The sequence below is a fragment of the Polyodon spathula genome, chromosome 4 (genome assembly GCF_017654505.1).
Source record: "Polyodon spathula isolate WHYD16114869_AA chromosome 4, ASM1765450v1, whole genome shotgun sequence".
Lineage (NCBI taxonomy): Eukaryota > Metazoa > Chordata > Actinopteri > Acipenseriformes > Polyodontidae > Polyodon > Polyodon spathula.
In genome coordinates, this window is record NC_054537.1 from 16,927,606 (window position 1) to 16,952,645 (window position 25,040).

Sequence of the window (25,040 nt, forward strand, 5' to 3'; positions counted from 1 at the left end):
TCAGATTACTGTTTTTATGTGTACAGTGCACACACATTTTACCCCACAGAGAGCAGCTGTACCTATTTCTCACACAATTATTATCATTATTATTAGAGCTTGTTTAAAAAAAAAAAAAAAAGTCTCTTGATGAAAACTGTGATGAAACAAGGATTAAGGTAAATAGCACAGGGGTTGACTTAGAGGGCACATTGCCCATACAATCTTCCTTTAATATGTGTTGTGTGCACCTGCGATAAGATGATTCATTAGATAAGGCCTCACTTTGACAAGCATCATCGTTCAAGCCTCTGGGTACTGATGGAACAATTCTGTACCCACCCAGTAAATATGACAAGGTCAGCATTTTACCAATACTCACAGCGTTGAGAGCAAGTAAGGCTTTGTTTATTCCTGCAGAGTTTAACACGCTGCAAATAAACCAGCAATGCTCCCTGTAATGCTACTTTGTTTGCAAATTACGCTCATCAAAATGTGTGTGTCAGTGCTTCACTCAATCAGGCAGAGCTGACACTATAGGTGACTATACTGTATCCTCCTGAAGAACTTTCCATCTAAAAATAGCTGTATGTGCTTCATCTTCCTGTTGAAACATACATTTAAGTAAATAATCTGTTAAGTGATCCCTGAACTAGTGTGCCCCAGGAAAATGTGTTATTTACTGGACTACCTAGGGGGTTCCCAACAAGAAGCAGTGACAAGTCATTCAAAATGGGGTCCTTTTCTTTTTTTCTTGTAACATACACTCATTAATGGCATGTGCAGTAAGGCGAATGACAACTACATTGTGCTGTAATTAAGTGCACATTAATGCAAGTGGATGCAGCCTCAATGTTAAACAGCAAACCTCAAAGAACAATGTTTTACATTAAGGGAATTATTATTTCCTGCATGTAGCAGACACTCAATAAATGATAATACTGTAGCGGCGGGGCAGCCACAATGCTGATTATCGCCACTGAAATGGACTGTGTTATGGACTGGGGATGGGGGTGGGGGTATTCACTGTAAACAGTTGCTACACTGTGCCTTCTTGATTAATTTGCAGTCTTGTGTTGTGTCTGTGTGTGTGCATGGGCATGAGTAAGCGAGACATGTGGGTTTTGCTTAGGGCTCTGTCCAGTGGTGTCCTGTCTAAGCTATCTGTTTCCCGCTAAGAGCTAATAAAGGGAGGTTTTAACTGCCTTTGGACCGCACGTTGCCTCCTGTGTCCATTTATTCCTCCGAATGCAGCTTAAATCAGGATACTTGGGCAATGTATTTTCCGTTTAAAATCGGTAATGTTAGAATTTACATTATACATGAATTTAATAAGTAATGAACTAACAAAGACCTAGGCCTAAACAAAGCATAATAGCCAGTTCATTTTGTTTATGAATTTAACTAATAGCGGGTTAATGGCTCTTTACCAATCAACTCTGATTACAAGCTGGTACAACAACATTACATATGAAAATATGAACTTGTTTAGTACTTGTAAGAACATAAGGAGGCTGGTCAGTCGAACTAAGTTCATCCCGTTCCTAGTAGCTGATTGATCTAAAAACTTTGTCAAGTTCTTCAATCATCCACATGATTCTGCCTCAACACCATGAAATGTTCCAGTTTTTTTTTTTTTTTTTTATGCACACTTTTAAAAGACATGCACCACTAACTTCAATCACTCATTTGACACTCACCTGTCCTTGTGCATTAGTGACCAGTTGCCCTGTGACCCCCTGAAGACTGGACAGTGCATTTCCGAAGGCCTGCGAGCCGGCTATAGACCCCAAGGCTGCTGCCGCTGCGGCTTGGCTGGCCAGTGGATTGAGCTGAAGAACAAAAGAGCAATATGCACTTTAATGTTATTTACAAGCAAGCTGTGCATCTATCTATCTATATATCTATCTATCTATCTATCTATCCATCCATCTATCTATCTATCTATCCATCTATCTATCTATCCATCTATCTATAACTGTATTTACCCTATATTACATGATGTCACCTTTACAGTAATACTGGATTCAAAGCTGCCTTGAAGAGAAGTGACTGGGGAATTGTGTTAACTGTTTCGGCAGCCGCTAGTGGCTCCTTTTTGGCCTGTTTGAGGGCATGAATTTCACTCAGCATGTCTGGACCCTGTAGCTTTAACAATAGAAGGAACAAACACAGCAATACATCACAGTAACATGGCCTGTCACTCTCACAAACCATTCTGATTATGAACTATTGCCCATTCGCTGCTTCTTTCTCGGGTTTAAAAATGACAGTCTTTATCTTTCCACAAAGTACAGACAGCATTATTTTGTAATAACCTTGTTAAACCCCGAAACTAAGATGAAGTGTCTTATTACAGATACCTAGCCAAAGCTAAAGCAGAGAGTATTTAACCACCACACCACTGAGACATGTTTAAGTTATCAACTTCCAATTTTAAAGTAAACACCTGACTGAACATGGTGTACTGTTCATCTTAGTATTTGAGATCTACTGAATTTATCTCAAACACAACGAAAGTAACTGCCACCATATTATCAAAATAGGTGGACCAAGGTGAAAACCATCATTATGAAAACCATAATTTCTTAGATTGCACATTGGAAATTTCAGATCAGTTCTGTTCGTATAGTTAAAAAGAAAGTTCACAGAGAATTCATTTGAATACACTTCTGATAATTATTTTTGAGGGACCTTTGAATCACAACACTAAAAAAAATCATCAATTCATAATGATCTTTTACCTATACTAAATAAAATATATTTTCACCTACATTAAGTAAAAAATAAATACCTATTATGACTTAAAACAACAGACAGATTTCTTGTGATCACATTTTATTACTGAATTATTACTAGTTCAGAAATGCAATTCAAAAAAGGCCATGGGTGATCAATATTTTTTCATTGACAGCATTTTTTTTTTAAATAGCCAGATAATAAAAGTGTGCGTGTGTGTCAAGCGCATTGGTTTAAAATCAATAATCTGATGATTCTTTGGAGAGTACAAATAAAATGAAAAGTTTTTATATTTTAGATTACTTATTTTTTTAATGTTTTATGCTACTATGGTAATAGAATGGTTTACCGCAATACATGTATTGTAACAAATGTTACTGTTATGTTACTAAACTTCACTTAGTGTGATGAATGTTACAGTTCTTAGGACCCTACACCTTTAATTCATTACTAAGTCTTGTAATGCAAACTGAATAGAGTTTAAATGACCTTACTTCTGACTTGTGTCATAATATAAGGCTCAATACTTAGTTATACAGTGATTTTGTAAAGCTAACTACCTCTGTAGTAATGCTTACTGTTATTAGGTTTTCATTTGAAGAAGGTTGAGAGCAAAGTCTTCCTAACAACAGCTTATGTTTTCTAGACTGATAATTTACCAGTCCAATCAGAGAATTATTTGCATTGTTGAGTGTATACGGTGTAACCGAATTGGACCACAAAGGGGGCGGGTCTTTCTTTGTTATAAGAACATAAGAACATAAGAAAGTTTACAAACGAGAGGAGGCCATTCGGCCCATCTTGCTCGTTTGGTTGTTAGTAGCTTATTGATCCCAATTATGGTGCTTTGCAGTACAGAACAGGAGCACAGGGATTATTCTGATAATCACAGTCAATTCACTGAAAACCAATTTGAGACATATATTATTGTGTGTAAAACTGCTATGATAATGAATTATTTTTGAGGGACCTTTGAATCACAATACTAAAAAAAATCATCAATTCATAATGATCTTTTACCTATACTAAATAAAATATATTTTCACCTACATTAAGTAAAAAATAAATACCTATTATGACTTAAAACAACAGACAGATTTCTTGTGATCACATTTTATTACTGAATTATTACTAGTTCAGAAATGCAATTCAAAAAAGGCCATGGGTGATCAATATTTTTTCATTGACAGCATTTTTTTTTTAAATAGCCAGATAATAAAAGTGTGCGTGTGTGTCAAGCGCATTGGTTTAAAATCAATAATCTGATGATTCTTTGGAGAGTACAAATAAAATGAAAAGTTTTTATATTTTAGATTACTTATTTTTTTAATGTTTTATGCTACTATGGTAATAGAATGGTTTACCGCAATACATGTATTGTAACAAATGTTACTGTTATGTTACTAAACTTCACTTAGTGTGATGAATGTTACAGTTCTTAGGACCCTACACCTTTAATTCATTACTAAGTCTTGTAATACAAACTGAATAGAGTTTAAATGACCTTATTGATCCCAATTATGGTGCTTTGCAGTACAGAACAGGAGCACAGGGATTATTCTGATAATCACAGTCAATTCACTGAAAACCAATTTGAGACATATATTATTGTGTGTAAAACTGCTATGATAATGAATTGTTAAAATAATTTTATTTATGTAGAAAAGTGAATATGAACTGTCAGAACCACAATGCAGGAGGAAAATGTCACAGCACAAGCAGGTACAGAATGGCTGTAATGCTGTCTAAAATGTATTATTATATCTAAACTTGTATTAAACGGATTGGTTAGAAATTCAATACTTGCCAGCAGAACACCCTGGCAAATAAAATATTGCATCTCAGTGGACCAAGGCTGTATAAATATTTACAAATAAATAAATATGTAGAAACCCTATGGTATTTTACTTTTTTTAATAAAAGGTTTGATTCATGTATATGAAATATGTAAAATTGTGTTTTGTAGCCCAAAAGGGAATAAAGAATTCTATCTGTTGTAAAAAAAAAAAAAAAAAAAAAAAAAAAAGATGTTTAATAAGAAATGTAAAATGTCTTGGAAAATATTTGAAGCTACAGTTAAATTGTCATGTTGTAGAACAAAATCCATATTCTGCAATAAATGTTTGTAAAATCCTATTGTAACTCTAGCATTAGTAACAAGAGCTTCATTTGTACAGTAGGGGAAATAGGTTTTGCAAGATATCAAGTGTGTCTAAGTAATTGGTTCATATTGACTAAAAGCACATTGCATTTCTGATACTGCAGTGAGTCAGTACTGATTACATGATATGTATTCCTGTTTTTGTAAATGCACAGCTTTGCACTGTATAAAACATGTCTGTTTACTAAAATCAATGTACATACACATCAGTAACAGACTGGTTGTATGTAAAAGGTATGCAAGGTAAGATTATAATGTTGCATTGCTTAGCATGTGTTCAACAGAGTTAATTAGGAAACTTCAACTTTTGCAGCTTAACCCAGCATGTATTAAGATTTCTGTGAACAAAAACAACGTGAGTGTGGTGGCACTGGAACAATTTTTAAAGTGGGGGTGCTGAAAGCCATTGAACAAAACTAACCCCTGCATATGATGGAAGCCATGCAAAGCCAGGCTGCCGCACCCCCAGCACCCCTAGGTTTATAAATATAAATATAAATCCTAAATATAATGATAAAAAAAAAAAAATTACCAAGGTTACACGACATACAGTGCTTTCCTAAATGTGTTTTGTTATGCTTTCCCACATAGGTTTAATGTGGTTAATATGCACAGTACTTCTGCAGTTTACAAAGCTTAAATTGTGCATTTACTATCATGCCTTAAAGAGTAAGTAGTGGGGTTATGAAAAATCTAGCCTTACACATCCCCTCGTGTTGCCACAACTATTTAAATACCGAACATTGTTAACATCCTGACAACTTTTTACACTCATAACTTTCATAACTCTGTTTCAAAGCTCTTTTCAAAATGGCTGACAGTGTAAGGGTTACTGCCCACATTGTCAAACAGGTAACATAGCAACAACGATCCATGTTTTTGTGTGAAATAAAAGCCAGAGCACTTCTTGTTCTGTTGTTTTTTTTTTTTTGTAAATTGCTCTTTCTGCAGTGGTTTTCAACCCTGGTCTTGGGGACCCATGTGTCTGCTGGTTTTCATTCCAACTGAGATCTCAGTAACTTAACTAGACCCTTAATTAAAATGATAATTTGCTCAATTAGACCCCCCAAGACCAGAGTTTGAAAACCATTGAGTTACAGTAGGGTCTCCAATTGTGGTCCTGGAGGGCCGGTGTCCCTCCTGGTTTTTGTTTCGACTGTACCCTAAATGACTTAATTGGACCAATTAAGTGCTTAACATAAGAAAGTTTACAAACGAGGAGGCCATTTTGCCTATCTTGCTCGTTTGGTCGTTAGTAGCTTATTGATCCCAGAATCTCATCAAGCAGCTTCTTGAAGGCTCCCAGGGTATCAGCTTCAACAACATTACTGGGGAGTTGGTTCCAGACTCTCACAATTATCTGTTTAAAAGTACCTCCTATTTTATGTTCTGGTTTCTTTTTTCAGGTCAAAAAAGTCCCTTGGGTGGACACTGTCAATACCTTTTAGAATTCTGAATGCTTGAATCTGGTTTTCTTTGTTCAAGACTGAATAGATTCAATTATTTTAGTCTGCCTGCATATGACATGCTTTTTAAACAGTCAACATAAACTCCTTGGTGTTTTTCATAGATTCCTTCTTCAATTTCAGTATCCCCCATCTGATATTTATAATGCACATTTTTATTGCCTGTGTGCAGTACCTTACACTTTTCTCTATTAAATGTCATTTGCCAGATGTCTGTGCAGTTCTAAATGCTGTCTAGATCATTTTGAATGACCTTTGCTGATGCAGCTGTGTTTGCCACTCCTCCTATTTTTGTGTCATCTGCAAATTTAACAAGTTTACATATTATACCAGAATCAAAGTCATTATAGTAGATTCGGAATAGCAGAGGACCTAGTACTGATCCCTTTGGTACTCCACTGGTTGCCTCACTCCATTTTGAGGTTATTAGTACTTTCTGTTTTCTACATGTTAACCACTCCCTACTGCGTTCAGTTTGAGAATTCATCTTTTATGCAGTACTTTGTCAAAAGCTTTCTGGAAATATAAATAAACCTTGTCATATGCTTTGTAGTTATCCATTGTCAATGACGCATCCTAAAAAAAAATTAAGCAGGCTAGTTAGACCCGATCTCCCTAAAACTATGCTGCTTATTAGAAGCTTAATTGGTCCAGTAAATAGAGCAGCCATTTTAAAAAGAGCTTTCAAACAGAGTTGAAAGTTATGAGTGTAAAAAGTTGTCAGGATGTTAACAATGAACAGAAAAATTCCAGGTAATGTAAATGAGCTGCACTCACTCAGGTTCTTTTGAACTTTAAAAAAGCAGACCCAGAAACAACAATTGCAGTTTTAGCGCTTACACGTACTTTTTAATAATACAAAATAAACAAAAAACAAATAAACACCTAGCTCCCTCGGAGCACTAACTAAACAGTCAGGATCACCCTAACTAACACACCGGACAGCTAAGCTGTTTACCGGTAGACAAACACACAGTTTAACACACAGTACTCACAGTTGTGGCTGCTCAGAAACAGGGCACACACCTTCCTGTTTCCTTCTCCACAACAGTCTTTTTAAACCCTACACCTAGCACTAATTTACAATAATTCCCAGGTGCGGGTGATAATTAAACAACAAATTAAATTAAACAATTAAACAAAGCATGCATTTTTTTTTTTTTTTTGGCAGGGAGGAATTTAACCCTCTCCCTGCTCACAGTACATTATTTAATAGTTGTAGCAACATATGTATAAAGCTATAGTTTTCAGAACCCTGCTACTTGGCTTTACAGCGCTTTGCAATGGAATTTTCTGCAGTAAACTTTTATAGGACTCATTAGTCATGACTAATTACATTTTTAAAATCTTTCTCAGCATCTGACAGGAGAATATGATTTCCCTGGATCTGAGATGTTGCATCTTGGCGGACCTATCTTTTATAAATATCTTCCAATAAATAAATATACTTTATGAAAGTTAGCAATGCAGAAACCGCTGAAGTGCTACCATCATATAGCAAATCTATGAGCTTTTCACAATGTGCTCAGCGATTGCATTAAATGATAAACCTGCATTGAAGTATTACTTGATAGATCCTTATGCCAGTCGAGTTTGATCATTCAATGTGCGATAAGCAGGTCTGTTTCTTGCATTTATGTTTAGCATGCAAACACACTATCCAATGTATTTCTTTAGAAGAATTCTAATGGTGTCTTTCCTAGCCTGTGGGGAGTCTGGATATCAATATCTGTATCACTATGAAGTTAACAGTGGGAGTCATGAGATGTTGGCAAAGCCTGGATTAAGTAATGTTACTTGTTATCTTTTATCAAAGCTGGACCTCCAGCATGCCAGGAGTGTGATGTACATCAAGAACGGCTTCAGTCCTTAACAGGGCTGCAGTGGAGAGGGAAGGCCTTGGGTTTGAGCCATGGCGACACACAAAGTGACCTACGTGCCAATTCAGAAGCTGCCAGTCAGATATAATACTGCCCATTGTATCCTGCCTTGTGTAAAATAAGCAACTCTACAGAATACAGCAATTTTCCCTATTAGTATGCACTGAACTGGAAAAGACTCCTATCATGAAGCAAGCTAAGCTATCCCACTTTAAAAATCTGACTTTTGAAGATCAACTGGCTGTAAAGATCTCCACAGGTGCCTGGGTAAAGGCTCTGGAGGAAGACAGTGTGTGAGTACAGTAAAAAAATAAAATAAAAAAAGGGCATCAACAGCGTGATGATCCATTGGAAGGGAATGGAAGGCGCAAAGCACTCACAACATCCTTTACACAGTATGAAAGTCTTTATGATTGTGTGGGTAATTCATCCATTCAGGGGTAATACTATCCTATAAGCCTATAAAAAGTGCTCTGTCAGTGCAATGCCCTTTTCAATAATGTTGATGGCAGGGTCCGCACCATGGAGCTGTAAACACACATAAGGGGAGGATAGCCATGTTTGACTTCCAAACGGCCGATTTTCTACAGCAATGATTTCTCACACTGCTACCAAGGCAAGCAGAAAATAACAGACCTACATGATCACCGCTTACCCCATGATTTAAACTGATTGTATGTGTTTCTGGAGAATAAGTAATGATTTCTCTGTTTGTGGACTGGAAATACAATTTGATGTTCACAGCTTTTTTTTTTTCTTCTTCTCCTGAATGTCTGGAAATATAGTTTATCTTCAAACGTAACCATCACATTCCTCTTTTATATAAAGGCTATCTGTTTTGAACACTGCTCATCATACTGTCTATTTTACCCTTTACCCATCAACTGTATTGAATGCCTTTTGAGATTACAAGCAGGTTCAGATCACAGGACCTGAATTTCAGCATGAGGCCAGAGCTTCAGCCATGTACAGTACTCATATTGTAGTATGTTAATGGCAATTGAAGTTGCTTACTGATCATTTTTAAGTAGGTGCTTTAGAAGCCAGAACAAATGTTAAATTGAATACAAATATGCATAAACGAATAATATGAGTGATCAAATTATATGAATGATCATAGGAATGAAGCTCATGGTTTCTCAGAGTTAATTGGTAGAAGTTGTGCTCCACATTCAAATGTTTCTGAAGGTAAACATATACATTGAAATTACAAAAATATCTCCAGAGAGCCTATGAATGTCATCGTCCAATGTTATTAATGTAGTGACATTAACCCAAAAACCCAGATTAAAAATCGCTCTTAGTTGACACTGAGAATTCATATGGTGTGCAACCTGTATATTTCTCTGTCACTAAGTACAAAAACCAATATCTATCAAGATATTGTAATGTTTACCTATATTCCCCTCAGGCCCTGGGGTCTCAAATTTGATCCTGGGTTTTCTCTGCATAAAATGAGAACTGAAGGGGGAATTCAGTTCAAGCAAGTGTAGGCAATTTCATTCTGTACTATTCATCCCTCCTCCACTACTGTAGTACTTGAGGTTTGTGGTTTTGGACTAGTTTCTCAAAAAAAAACCCCCAAAACTAGTGCAAGAAACCTAGTCCAACGCAACTGATAATTTCTGCATAACATTTTCTAGTTTCTTCATTCAGCCTGGAACCAATTTAACCCTGATCATGTTGAAGAGGTAAAAGACAAGCACATTAAAGCACTGCATTAAGAACATAAGAAAGTTTACAAATGAGAGGAGACCCAGGGTGTGAACTTCAACAACATTACTGGGGAGTTGGTTCCAGACTCTCACAATTCACTGTGTAAAAATGTGCCTCCTAATTTCTGTTCTGTATGCCCCTGTATGTCCTTGGCTCACCACGCACCAGTGACCCCTGTAATCTGGCTGGGCACCTGCGGGCTTGCCTGTAATCTTCCCAGAGCTGCATTGTCCTCCGACGCTGTAGCTCTGAGGTGGCTGCATGGTGGGCCTGCAGTGTGAAAAGAAGCGATCGGCTGAAGGGACACTCTTTTGCTGCTCCCGAGTCAGCGCCGGGGTGGTAGCGGTGAGCTGGTCCTAAAAATAATTGGCTATTCCAAATTGAGAGAAAAAATTATAAAAACAATTGCTGACTACTAAACAAAATAAAATAAATAAATCTGAATAGATTCAATTCTTTAAGCCTTTCTGCATATGACATGCCTTTAAAACACAGAATAATTCTGGTCACTCTTCTTTGCACTCTTTCTAGAGCAGCAATATCCTGCATTAATCCACTGTCACATCCCACCTTGCCCACCTCACTCTCTTCAGCTAATATTGAATAAACATGGGTCAGTAAAGACAAATTGCAATATGAAAAAAAAAAAAGAAAAAAGGTGTAACCATTGTGTCAAAATGTTTCACCTCTGTTTACAGAGTGGAAATCATCGGTCTTTAAAATACCACAAAAAAGCAATAATGTGGAAAAAATGATTTAAACACTATTAGCTTCATTGTCCAACACACTTACCACCTGACCATTAGGGTCAGCAAGTGCAATAGCCTGTGCAATCTCCTGAATGAAAAAGAAAAAGTAGACTATTGTCATGGTGACCCGGCAGATATTAAAGGGGAGCATGTTTTCTTCCATTGTCTATCTGTTGATAAAATACTGTTGTTGGAGTTAAAAACAACCTTCTTGACAATGTAGAGAACTGTCATCTCAACTTGAAAGAACCTCATCTAGAAGGCTAATGCAAAGAATACATACAGAAATGCTTGCTTCTGATGGGCTCTTTACTGTCCTATAGTACTGCATTTCTTTAACAGCTTACTAACTTGCCTGTCCTACCGCCCACAGTCAATCTAGAGAAGATTTACAGCGGGTCTCTAAACTTTGGTCTCAAACTATGAAACAGATTTTTTACAGATGCAACCCAGGTATTATTTGTTTTAGTACTTTTTTCCCCCCATTTTCTTGACATGCATATTTAGGTTATTTCTACAAAGCTTATCTTTAACCTTAACTGCTCGTAGATGTTATTTCCTATTGATTATAAAACAATTGTAAGAGGAAGCCATAATCAAGTAATTTCTAAACGATTTACTGTGTGTCTACTATATAATAACTTGAACTGTGTAAACACTTCTGAACCCACAAAAGAAAAGGATACTAATGTGTTATTAAAAGGGAAAACAGGCTGATACAGTGCTGTAGTAATAGGATTTTTTTTTTTTTTTTACTATTTTCCTCTTCCCTGTGAACTTAATCAAGTGTGACATGAGAAAATACACTGGGCTCACCCAGCCAGAATCCTCTTGCCTGCTGAAAATGTCCTCAATATTACACTGTTTAAGACTTTACAATGATCCTTCCGACATCAATTTTGCACATGTACATCAAAACGTCATTAGAAATGCTCACAAACACCTCCGGCTCGCAGGGCCCTCTACACAGGCGCTCCAATCGAAAGCTGCCTCTAAAGACTCCCTAGTGATTGGCAAAAGGTTTCTTTCGATTACTCATTTGAAAGCTTTCTACTGCAGAGAGGCATCTTGTGGAGGGAAAGTGGAGAATCCAAAAATCTTTACATTGAGCGCCTCTCAAAATACTGTAAAGAGGCACAACAAAAGGAAAAACCAAAAGCATTTTCTGAACAGCTATTTTACTCTTAAAATTACTAAAAAGCTGATATTCACCTATTGCAGTCAAGCACCAGCCACTCAGCTAGTTAAAAACTCCAATCTGTTTTTGCAGTGTGTCTTGGTACTGCTTCAGTGTACTGAGGTTCAGGCAAAAGGTTATCTAGACTGACAGAGGAGCTACCTTGCTTGATGGCAAGGATTGGAACATACTGGATTCTGATGAGAAGGGGTGAAACAAGACTGTTTTCTGCACCATTTAAGCCAGTACATGCTGAGGATCCTAAATTATGAACTAACAAGCAGTGATTCTGCTGGGTCCCTTTTCAGACAGGAGGTGTAAACACTAAAACAACTGTGGTGAGGAGTGCTACAAGATCCCCTTTTTTCACATCATTGGTCAGGAGACTAGAATGTATGTATTTGAATTGCCATTTTCTTGAAAGATGAAGCAATTTTTTTTTAACCCTGGGATACTGTGCAAGATTAACAGCAGGGGTGGAAAAAGTATTCAAACATGTTACTTGAGTAAAAGTACTGTTACTTGGGGAAAAAAATGAAATGAAATAAAAGCCTCCTTCTAGAAAACTACTTGAGTAAAAGTACCAAAGTATCATATCTTAAAAGTACTCAAGTATCAGAAGTAAAAAGTAACTGCCCTTAAATCTACCCATGGAAATCCGCCTGAATAAGAACAAAACAAAAATCGACCTGCAGGCCTCCAGTATGTATTCACTCGTGCTATTATTGACCTTTTCCTGTTTGATGGAAGAAAATCTCTGTTCTTATTGTCCTTACTGTATCTATTTAAATTTAGAATAGCAAATAAAGTTTTTTGTTTTTTAAACTCAATCGAAAATTAAAAAAATAGCTGATATTTAGCTGGCTGTTCAAACATGCACTCAAATCCTAAAAAAAAAAAGTAATCGATAACAAATACTTCACAAAACAGGGTACGAACAGCTGCATGCAAGTAGAATATTTTAATTAAATATGGTACTGTGTTAAATTGTTATTTACGCTGCAACTGGAAGTAGTCTACAGGGTCCACCGCTTGGATTAAACCAAACAGGCTGAACAGACCACGGATGTTTTTTGAGAAAACCGCATTACTCATGGAATACTGAGGTAAACTGAGAACAAAAACTAGTTCTTCATAAAAATCAGGATAAAACTACTAGAACATTTTTTTAATTATGTTTAACGTATCCATATTCTAATAGCATTTGAGCCCTCATGAGCCTTTTCGCCTTCTACGGGGGAATGTAACTGCACGAAGCGGGCATTACCACACAATTAAGCCTGTTCCTTTGGGCTCACTGCTTAACGTAAATCTCAAATCAGGAATTTAAACTTTAGTTAAAACCTTTGCCCATTAATAAAACACAGTTCACAAAACAACTCTAGGATCAGACGTTAAAAAATGTGAAATCCTGTTTTGAAACTGCGTGTAGATTCCTGTTACTCTTCTAAACTACTAATGCATCCTCTGCAGCTAAACATTGTGTTTGTTGATTGGTTATTTTGAAACTCAAAACGGTCTCTGGTTGGGCATCAACATACTATGTCATCATCAAAGCAAGCAGACACTGAGCATGTGGCTCTGCTTTTCAGAATCCTGGCCAGCACAAGAGTCAGTGATCTGAAAGAACGAGTAACGAGATGCTTCTAGGAAATGTAGTGGAGTAAAAAGTACACTATTTTGTAAACAAACATACTTGAGTAAAAGTACAAGTATCCCAAAAATAAAATACTGTAGTACAGATCCTGAAAACAAACACTTAAGTAGTGTAACAAAGTATTTCTGATTAACTGCAGCATTTAATTTCATTTCAACTGATAATACATAATATATAGGATGTTAACCAATTACAAATAACGAACACAAGTTAAACAGCATAGACAGAGCACACTTTCTCTTGGTGTGTGCTGCTGATGAACTTACAGCATCGCATGATAGAGTACATGTGGTACATCTGGGTATGCTTCTAAACTATGAGAGGAAGTCAGGTGACGTGGCTTGTGCTATCATGTATACTGTACAAAATGTAATATATTCAGATAAAACTCACTAGATCAATAAAAGGATTTCAATCAAGCAATATTAACTTACAAAGTCAGTCACACTAGTACTTGTCAATGGAAGTCAGAACTCCCGCTAAACAAAGGAAGGCTCACTGTATGAAAGTGTGTTTGTGATATGAACAGCTGCTTGTGTTGTGTGGATAAAAAAAGGGCAGATGCTGCTATGTCTATTAATCCATCACCTTTCGAGATCATGTAATTTATTATAAAAAAATATAATATATATATATATATATATATATATATATATATATATATATACTCTGTGTGTGTGTGTGTGTGTGTGTGTGTGTGTGTGTGTGTATATATATATAAAAACCTAACAACAAAATAATCACCAATAAGAAATACCTGATGCATGAAGAAATCCTCTGCGACAGTTTTATTATTTTTCAAATATGAAAACTAACCTGATATTCTCCCCAGCGATATTTATTATCTATTTATGATGTTCTGTTCTGTGGAAGAACTTTTACAATTGTTTGACATATAAATTTAGCATTTGACTGACTTTAATATCCATTTGATCAATGGGAAATGATCTTTCAATGACCTAAACTCAATATCTAAAGGGTCATCGATGGCAAAGCTTTATAAACACAATAAGGCTAAAATCATTACCTCATTCCTACAATCAAAAACCAGGTTACAATAAAGACAAATCTAAAGTTAAAATCTAATTGCATTATCATGCTTCTTTCCATTATGTCTGTTGGTCCCGCTTTCTTTGCTGTCCCTTGGAGTTCAATATTGCCACATTTCTAACTGATGTATAGTAAAATCTCCCTGGAGTGAAACATTACATTTTGACATGCAGTTTCCTCATGACACCTTATTATGAACAAAATAATGGGAATGCCTAAGTTAATTAACAAGCCTTTTACTATACCTCAGGAGAACTGGGGTTTGAATCTGATTATTACTAAACAATGAAAAAATACACTTGGAACAGCAAGGTGGGATAGTTTATGTTTTATTTTTTCATGTAGTGCTGATGTACCCTTTAAAGGGATACATTTGCAAATTTCTCAAGACCATTAACAGGTTTCAAGCAAAGACTTTTTCTCAGTGGTAACTCTGTAGCAGTAGCTATTTCTTTTTTTGCGATATGTTTGCTGCTACTGTTTTTCAAAGGTTTTTGGTTAACAGTGCTAAATACTAATCCTAGCATATATTTATAATCACAGGATTTATAACCTACAGTATTCCTTATTTTAGAAATTGCTTACCTAGGAACTGAGGTGCAGTACTGTGTTTTCAGTGCTGCACTTTTCCAATTTTATACATGGTTTACTGCATTGTGTTTACTTTTCTGAAAAAGGGCTTTTGTCTGAAACATCCTGAAAGAATGTTTTTAAAAATCATTTAAACGTTAAAATTCATACATACCTCACACAGTAAAGATGTTGCCATTATTGCTGCTATTGGCATTAGCAGTACAGGAGATTTTGTTTAGATTTGTATGTTTTTGTACTTTATATTCTCAAAACATTTATGTGCTGGACCACACCATTAAAAACGTGGCATCTCAATTGTGCTTTCTTTCTGTGTCTTCCTATTGATGACATTAGGCAACATTTACATTTTATTCAAATTAATATTTAAATTTTACTTTATACAAGGCCGTCATATACAGTAATCTCTGGTTGAAATACATGTTGGAGAGTCTACTGAACTGTAGTGCTTTTAATATGGGCTTGAGATGTTAACTCCAATTCTTTTTATGCAAGCACTAAAAGTGGGCACATGACAAGGGTTGTGTTCGGAATAAAATATAATAGCTTTCTGCTACAGATATGATTCCAGTGCTATTTCATTTTAAGATTATTTTTGGTGCTCTACATTTTATAATTACTCATTTGAAATATAATAATGTTGATGGGCGACACACTTATTTTCTGGTTCAGTCAACAGAATGCTGTACATGCATATTTTTATATTGCAGAGCAATTCTTACATAAGGAATTGTTATGCCTTCTGGATGGTGTAGTAGATTAATGGACCTTCCCTCCCTATGAAATAAAGTACTGCTGATGTACCAGATACAATCCACAAAGCCAGCCAGCCTCTCGTAATAATTGTTCAAGTTTCACTGATAGCTCTGCCACAAAGATTGCTTTTGAAACTGTGAAAACCTGTGTTTTATAATGTGGTAGTTGAAAAGGTCCCTAAAATGTATGAATACTGAAAAACGTTTATTGTACGGGGCATCACATGTATGTCAAATCACTTCATCACACTGCTCCCCATCATTGGCCATACTCTTTTGCCCAGCAACTGCCACCAATGAACCCCATTACTCGTTTCTATAGCTCATTAGTAATGACTTAAACAAGCACCATCACTATTCACAAAGCCTTAACTCGTTATTTGCAGAACATTGTTTAATTAGTATTTAAATATTGAAACTGGTCTAGATTGCTGTTAAATAAACTACTGTTCAGTCTAAAGCAGTTTATAATTAATATCACGTTTTAATTTAATCCATCAACAAACATTTGAATTAATAATAATAATAATAATAATAATAATAATAATAATAATAATAATAATAATAATAATAATAATAATAATAAACAACCCTTCTTTAGAGGTCATGATTTAAATCTTTCTGAACAGTGACCAAAATACCCAATGTTTTAGATGAAATGCAGACTTGAAATGTATCAGGTGCAAAAGGGTCTGCACTGCTCTGCTGTAGATTCAGAATGAAATGGTTGATAATGGTCTGACATCTTCTTTGCTGTTTTACTGGTACTCCCTTTTACTCATGTAGAACCCCTGGAGGGTTCACTTAACCTCTCCTGGTGAACCACTTATAATCATAATCGGATCTTTGCTTCTCATTTAGTCTGAAGCAACATTTACATACTGAAGCTCTCAGGGCTGATCACAAACTAAGCACATTATCAGCCTGCTCCCTGAACCTTAAGGGCAGCCAAAGCTCACCCAGATTGAAATTGTAAAAAACACTTATTAAGGCAGACCCAATAAGAGGCAATCTTTGCACCACTATATTTAATCAGTTAGCAGACGTGTACATCTAGTTATTAAAAAGTATTTTTATACCACTCAGTTTCCTGGTTGCATTGTCACTATGCTTTAGTTTTTTTGGCAAGCTTTTTGGCAGTTTTATTGGTTCTGACCCATATCTGGACAATGGTGTCACAGACTTGAAGAGACTGGGAGAAGAATTAGCTGGTTAGTTTAGCAGGGGGTGATTTTCAAGGACACGGCTATTCCAATTGAAATACAGATGGCAGCTTTTGCTTTAGCCCTGATCTTAAATCTGGCACAGTATATGCACTGTTTCAATAAACATAAAGGCTGCATTCTGAATAATATATTTTGTTTTTTTCATGTATTGACCACCTGAATAGGGAATGCTGGACGTATTGTAGTGTGGGCATTCGTTTTTATGTGGGTGCTTTAAATTATATTTTAAACTGCTATGTAAGTATACACATTTTTATATTGTTTACCATTACTCAATAATCACCAATACATTCCTACAGCTCACCCCGAAAGACCCCGAAAAATACTCGGTGAAGATATTATAATAATTCTGTGTATTTTATATTGCAAAATAAATTGTTGAACACGCCAAATTCTAATAAAGGAAAGTGACCGACCTCTGTGGTGATGGTTTTCAACAAGTACTCCCAACGAATGCCTATTCATATTTAACATATTGCAGAACTGTACATTAATTGGAGTACCTGCTCTGCTACGTGAGAGGTAGGGTTTTTAGCGACAATTCAGGTAAACTCTGGAGACATGCCTCTGGTCAACTCAATTGAAAATTGCTATGTGGTACGCAATGAAAGAAGTCTTGGGCAGCTGAGTTTGAAGCTCACAGCTTTTCTCTCACTCTGAAGAACACAAGATTAAGAACCTTTGGCAGTAGTTACCCTGAGAGCCTGCAGGTGCTGTTAGACCATTCATTTATGTATTAGGAATGACTGTGTTCCTAAGCCAAAATAATTGAGGATACGCTGTAGAAAGAAACAGGAAAAACTGTCCAAGACTTCTCTGTAAACATTGGTGCTGTCAGTCCATCATAACCCTAGCTGCTAAATATGTGGAGTGAGGGACAGCTGCAACCACATTGCTAAGTAGTTAGAAAAGTTTGTGTTGAATGCCAATTCATTTTCAAAAGGCAAAAAAGTAATTAACAAGTATTACAGCCCTCTCCATAATGACTTAAGCCCATTTTGTGGATTCAGTGCAAGTGAAAAAACACTGTTGGCATTTATCGAAATCTTCAATAGACCTGTTTCAATTTGAATACATTTTGTAACTTTATTTTATTTATGCCAATCACCGACGATGGATTTTTGAAAGACTGGTCATGTGGATGCTAAAAAAGAAAACAAAACTTCTCTTCAAAAGGCAGTACATTGAATTTTGATCACAATTAAAAGGGGGCTGTGTAAAAAGTGAGGGTTAATACTAATGCAATAAATAGCTGAAATAGCTGGAAAGAAACTATAACAGATCTCCTGTTGATGCCTGCTGCTATGCTTTAACTGCTTTAGAATAAAGAACAGCGGATTTCTAACAAGGAAAGGTTTTGGAACCCCATTTACAGTATTCAACATGCTTCAAAACGGTTTGAGAGGAAAAAGGCAGCAGGCTTTGGCCAGTGTTGTGGTTTTCACCTTCTTTTTTTGCACTTTGTGAGGCTCCAGGGTCAGGCATTGTCGGGAGAATGAATACAGTGAGAGTCCTGATGGGCTTCCCTAAGCTGGCTGGTGTTACCGATCAGCATGTAGTAGCTCTCCTTCTTCTGCCTGGGCCGATGTAACTCACTGGAGTGGCAAATTACATCAGACCAACAGCTGTAGCCCGACATTATGATTAATTTGATCAGTAATTTCTCCTGTTTTTCATTTTAATCGGTGTGACTATTCTGCTGTGACAGGTCTTTCAGATCTAATTAAGATAAATTTCAGTGTAACAGACTTGGCAGCATTTTCAATTCAAATCCCCCAAGCTCTTTGAGCGCAAAGACCTGCAGCTCTAATCAATCAACTTTCAGAAAATCCACTGGGCTCCAGCTCAGCAATCAACCTATTAACACACTTAAGAACATTTCATAATCTCAACTGTTTCATCATTCACTTGCAGAGGGCTATCAAATCTGCCTGCCCAACCCTTCTGTTTCTAAATGGAGAGTTGTCACATACAGAGGAACTGTGTGCTGATGTGCCATGTGGAACAGAAACTTGTTTGAGCAACCCACCAGCTTATTTTCGTTGTTCCCACGTCCCACAAGGCAGCTGGCTTGAACTACCATGATAAAAAACAAGGTTGTGTGTAAGCCAGTGATATTTGAATCTGCCCTCCAATCTCTAAGCACATATTCTTAAAGACAACGCAAATTACCCAAATTAGTCTCAGCAATCTTTTCTAGATCTTCTCAGAGTCATTGCTAAAGTGCTGTGTTTCATTAAAAAAAAAAAAAAGTGACCAGAATAACATGCTTCCTATTTACAGTAAGTGACACAGGAGATCTCCAAGGCTACTAATAGCATCCCCCCCAGCTTGCAGAAATCTTTCATTTGAAGCTTTACAATTCACAATGGCATTGATTTGTTTTTCCCACACACACCTATACACAAATGCAAATCCCAAACAATCCGATTTTGTCAGTTGTACCATATACAGTATCATTGGAATTATACAAATTCAATTGAGGTGTCAAAGTATTAATCAAATAAATCTGCAGAATTTTTCTTTTTTTTTTTTTTTTTTACAGATGTGCTGTTAGTGAACACCAATGCCAACTTCTGGGCATTCACCTAATTATATCATACTCATGCAAATTATCTGAAAGAAAATTATCTTCGCAAATCCTGACCTTTTATTCTTCCAAATTATGCAAAGTGGGATGCATTTATTGTTTTGGAAAGGTGTTATATAAACATTTGAGGCCCTATGACTAACAGTATAAAACTAACAAGAAAAAAGCTTTACTTGCGGGAAACAGCAGTCAAATTGTTGTATGGAGTAGCTTCTTGCTAGTTTTATAATGTAAACATTATTTGATTCCTCTCTAGCACAGGAGACTGAAGTCTCCTATTAAACAAAGCAGGCATGGGAACAGCAGTACATTAAATACCACACTGCCCTCCAACTGGAGCACCGGTGCACAAAGGATATGAACACATTTCAAGAGTCATTCTAACAAAAGCTTGTTCACCAGCAGAGAAAGGTGGTCAATCTTTAGAGGCCACTACTCTGTGGTCGTGGTTTGTTAAGATGGGATGTCTGTCACATATCAGACTCCAGACAGCTTTTAGATAAGAAGTGACTTTCAGTCACTACTGAGAAGGGCTGGGAATGAAATCAGGAGACACCGGAGGTGAAAGGCTCAAATCCTATTGCAGATCCTACGAGCCTCTCAGACCTGTGCAAATCTAAATGTTCTTATCCCTCCATGACACCATCTGCCCTTGGGGATCAGCTTGCTTGTTTAAAGCAAAGTCCCAAGAGACAAACTGCCAAGATGTTTGCAATTCAGAGACCATGCAACCCTTTTAAAGACCTCACGCCTGACGCTTTTCCTTATTGAATTGGATAAAGCAATTTCTTGATGAAGCTTAATGCACATTGCTCTGTCCTATGGTGATGGCTAACAGGAGTCTATCAAGCCAGCCATCCTTTGGTGGGTCTGAATACAAACTACATTTAGTTATGGCTGACAAAATGTTTGATTGAGTGATACATGTATGAGATGACTGCAAAAGATGTGATGTGCAACACTGAAAAATAAGGCAGGGGATACCAAAAACGAATATGAAACAATTGCAACTTTGTAAAATACTCACAAAACAGAAGCACATTTTCTATTTTACCTTAGGCAGATCACTGTTCTGAGATGAGCCTACAACAGAACTTCCCACTGCCTTGTCCAGAATATGAAATATAGGGTCATATGATGATGAACATCTGTCTATGGCAGAATACTGACACCAGTAGAAGTGAATGGGCCGAGGCTGAAAGCCGAGGTCTGTTTAAGTGCTGTAAGTGTTGCTATAACTCATACACAGACGCTTGCAGTTTTATAATTCTATTAAATTGCTTAATTATTAATACACATGTTATAAATCCAGCTATAATTGTTTTCTAATCACTACCAACCTGTATTAAGTCCATTGTCAATTTCATTGAAACGAGGGAAAAGGTTGATGAAAGGAATATCATTCTGAATTGACTGCAGTTGAACGTAATTCTGAGAGGTGCCTCAGGTATGGTTTTTTAAAGCAGGTGACGTCAACCATGTTGATATGTCACGGAATACACTTGGCGAAACGTGCATTCTGGTTGGCTGAAAGAACAATGAGCTGGGTAGTAAACTTTGTAAAGTATTTTTTTCAAATAACTAAGTGACAGATTGGAAAGAGAAAGAGCAAAGAAAAATAGAAGTTTTCGTCTTATTCCACAATGAGGAAATGTTAAACCCACTGATGTGGGAAGAAACCCTCCTCTCTTCCCTTCTCTTCTCTGCAGGGTTTAAGTTTTAGAACCTTGATAAATCACTAGAAGGGGAGCAATAGATCTCCTGCCAGTGCAGAGGCCCTTGCATGCCAGTGTGCTGGTCTGTAAGATCAAGTTGTCTTTGTTTATGAAACTGTTAAGCCAGGGCACATCATATTTAGTTTTTACCCCAAAGCACTGCCATTCTGGAAAAGGGTAGCGAGAAGAACAAAAGAAAATGATGCACTCATCCCAGCCATCAAGAACGACCCACTGCTGCCCAATTAGAATGTGACACTGATAGATGGGGCTGGGGAAAAAAAGTTGACCTCTTGCTGGCTCTTCAAAAAGTGAAGGAACTGGAACATTTCCTACTAAAGTAAAATAGAAAAGCTGTTTTTATCTCTTTCATTAAGCTTCCTGTTTTCATTCAACCGCTAATACCTCCTTAGTCACAGAAATCTAAACAGATATCTGCCCTTGTAGTGAGCAGAGGGACACTTCTTGCTGCAATAAAAAAAGAGCCGATTGCTGCATCGATACTATTGATAATAAATAGCACAGCTTTACATCCCTGTTTTGATCTTGCTCCTGTAAAATCACCCCTCTGCCCAAACCAATAGGAATCTACAGCACTCTACTCGCTTGCAAAAACACAATACTTTCTACAGTGCTTCCTCACTAAGCTATCCATTAAATCCACTATGCTTTTTTTGGTGTAAAAATCAAATTCCCACTAGGTATCACAACCAGATTTACTCCAAGACTCAGCAGTGGGATAATCAGCTGAAGATGGACTGTAACAGTGGAAGATTAGAAGGCTGTCACAGACAGATCTAGTACTCTTACAACCTTACACCCCCGTGACAGTGAGGCATGCTGCTTCGTTAAATTAGTTTACGAAGTGTAGGTCTGAATTCAGTTCCTCAGCCATGCTAGAAGGTTTCTGCTAAACAGTACATAATCAGACTTCTCTAAACTCACTTCTGTCTTATAATATACACAGGTATCACTGGTAAACTAAATTAAAGATACAGTATGAATCTCAACTATCTATCAAAGGCTTTCTACAATGTACAGGTGGATTAAAATGAGCTAATTTTGCACTACTCCACTTTTCAGAGCTTTGCTCCAAAATACTATTTTCATAAGCCCTTTTTAATACAGAGCAATCACTTGCTTCACTGGCCATGTTGCTCCTGTGCTACTTATTATCTCAGTGCCACCTGTTGCTGAGGTCCAATTTTCAATCTGAAAATAGGAGCAAAAGAGCCCAATTAGCTCCGTTATGAGACACCTAGTTCAGGGTGTGTAAAATGAGGGGCAAGCTATAATACAATGGTAATAATGAAGGATCAGTTTGGCACATCTACGCATGTTTTCTAGTCAATTGATAATTTACAAACTGCACTTTTTATAGACATGAATTTAATTTCCCCATTCCTGTAATTAGCTACTACAGGATGATAGAGGGAAGCTATGAGTGATTATTAAAAATAAAATAAAATAATACACTTAATTTATACTCGTGCTTTTCATACAAAATACTTAGAAACTAACTTAGTTTGTATTATTATTATTATATTATTATTATTATTATTATTATTATTATTATTATAGATCTTGTGCAGCATCATTTCAGTATACAACATAAGCTAAAGGCATCTGTGGGTTAATTAATAATTTAAATGCCACAACGATTTCTTGAATAACGAATATGTTATTTTTGTATAAAATCTGTTATTTTCATATTTACAATTTTACCGCTTGAGCAGCCTGCTTTCGTACAGTGTAGAGTATAAGCTTCCGTGCTTTAATTATTGTATGAATATACAACCTTGCATGACAGTCTTTTACAGGAAGTTATATTCCAAGTAACAAAAGTAGTGACATCCTAGTTTTATGTATACACTTTCACTGCAGCAAACAACTTTCCTCTATAGTGAATTCAATTGACCATTGAGTGGGCACCCTCTTGCAAATATTGTAGCAGTAATTGTTTAAAAAAAAATAAATTTTATATTATTTATATATAATATATATATTATAGATATATATAATATATAATATATATATATATAATATATTATAACAATTCATTAATATTAAAAAAATTAATATTAAAAATAATATATTGGAATTGTACTGCTTGCGTAAAGGATAAGTGTTGTAACGGCCCTATCTATTAATAGCAATCTAATAAATAAATTCCATTACCAGGTCATTTATTAACAAATGCTTGTCAAATGCATTGTTGTATAACATATACACAGTGCTGTTATGTAAGAAATAAGACCAGACAGGGTGGGTGGTAATGGGCAATACCACAGTGGCCACGGGTGTAATGAAAGTCCTGTATTTCCCAATACCGCCCACCCTGGAGGGTCTTATTTCTTACATAACAGCACTGTGTATTCCCCCCTCACCCCACCAAAGATGTTAGAAATCTTCAAATTAGTTTGTACAGGTCCAACTGATAAAGTATTTAACCAAATAATTTCATAGACTGAATTAAACTTATCGCCAATACCCACCCTCAAGCAGATTAACCCCAGTCAACCTCCCCATATATGCAATAATGGGGTCTGACAGTTTCAGGGTAATATCTACTGTGCTGACAAATCTGGATGTGCAACGTCTTTCAGAAATTATTATAAAATAGATTAGAATTACGTTTCTTCCCCTTCGGATCAAACTTTTAGCACACAAAAAAGCATTCAGGACATCATAATCTGCAATGCAATAGTGTGCTGCAATTAATTTTCTTTATGTAACTGAACCAATCTTGTGCAAGGAAAGACCTAAACTACTTATTTTCATTTCAATTCTTTCAGAGGACATGACAGCAGATGAACATTTCCAGAAATAAAATGTGTTATCTTTCGGATATTTCTAAACAAATGCAATAATCATTTTGAATTATCGTCCTTTTTGACAATCATTTCAGGGATGTATTGTTCTAAACTAATATTACCCAGACAGGCTGTGAATAATGTAAAAGGATGAATCTTTTTTTCAAAGGCTCAAGTATTCAGAAATGAAATTCTGCCTGTCAGTTTCAACAACACCCCCACCCCCCTCCACATATGGAAGTCAACTTTTCAGTAAAAAAAAAACTTTTAAAAAGCAATATAATTGGACATTGCCAGGGTGCCATTTCTTTGACAAACAAAAATGGCCACTCTGAATTAGATGAAGGCTATACGTAAATGTCTGTTTTAAACGAGTGCTAATCAAGGTTTTCAAATCAATTTAATTCCTCTTATTAGCACTGTTAATGACCTGTTGGTTGGTTTCTTGTATTTTATTTTTCAGCATCCGATGCTGCATCTTAGTGACTTAGAAGCTTTGAGGTACCTCAGGGCAGGACCCTGAAAATCTACTATATGGTGTATATCCAGTAGGCTGTTACTGAGGAACTATGGTAAGAAGTATTTCTACTCTATGCTGGTTTACTGATTCTTCAAATTCAACTATACTCCATTTTCCTGTCACGCCTTTCAATCCACCTTGTGCAATTCAAAAAAGGTTATTACCGCATTCAAGTGATTTTAATGCAGTTTTGCTTCTCAGATGGAATCATGTCAGCAAAAAAAATAAAAAATACTGTACCCTTTTCACCTTCCAT

General features: G+C 36.3%; 1 protein-coding gene across 1 annotated transcript in view; it reads right to left on the bottom strand.

The window, feature by feature from the left end:
- Nucleotides 1–25,040, bottom strand: part of LOC121313804 (POU domain, class 6, transcription factor 2-like) — a 117,070-nt gene that overhangs the window by 23,250 nt on the left and 68,780 nt on the right. Inside the window, exon 5 of the mRNA XM_041246599.1 lies at nucleotides 1,680–1,811. Within this exon, the coding sequence (XP_041102533.1) occupies nucleotides 1,680–1,811 (132 nt within the window). The remainder of the gene's footprint in view (nucleotides 1–1,679; nucleotides 1,812–25,040) is intronic.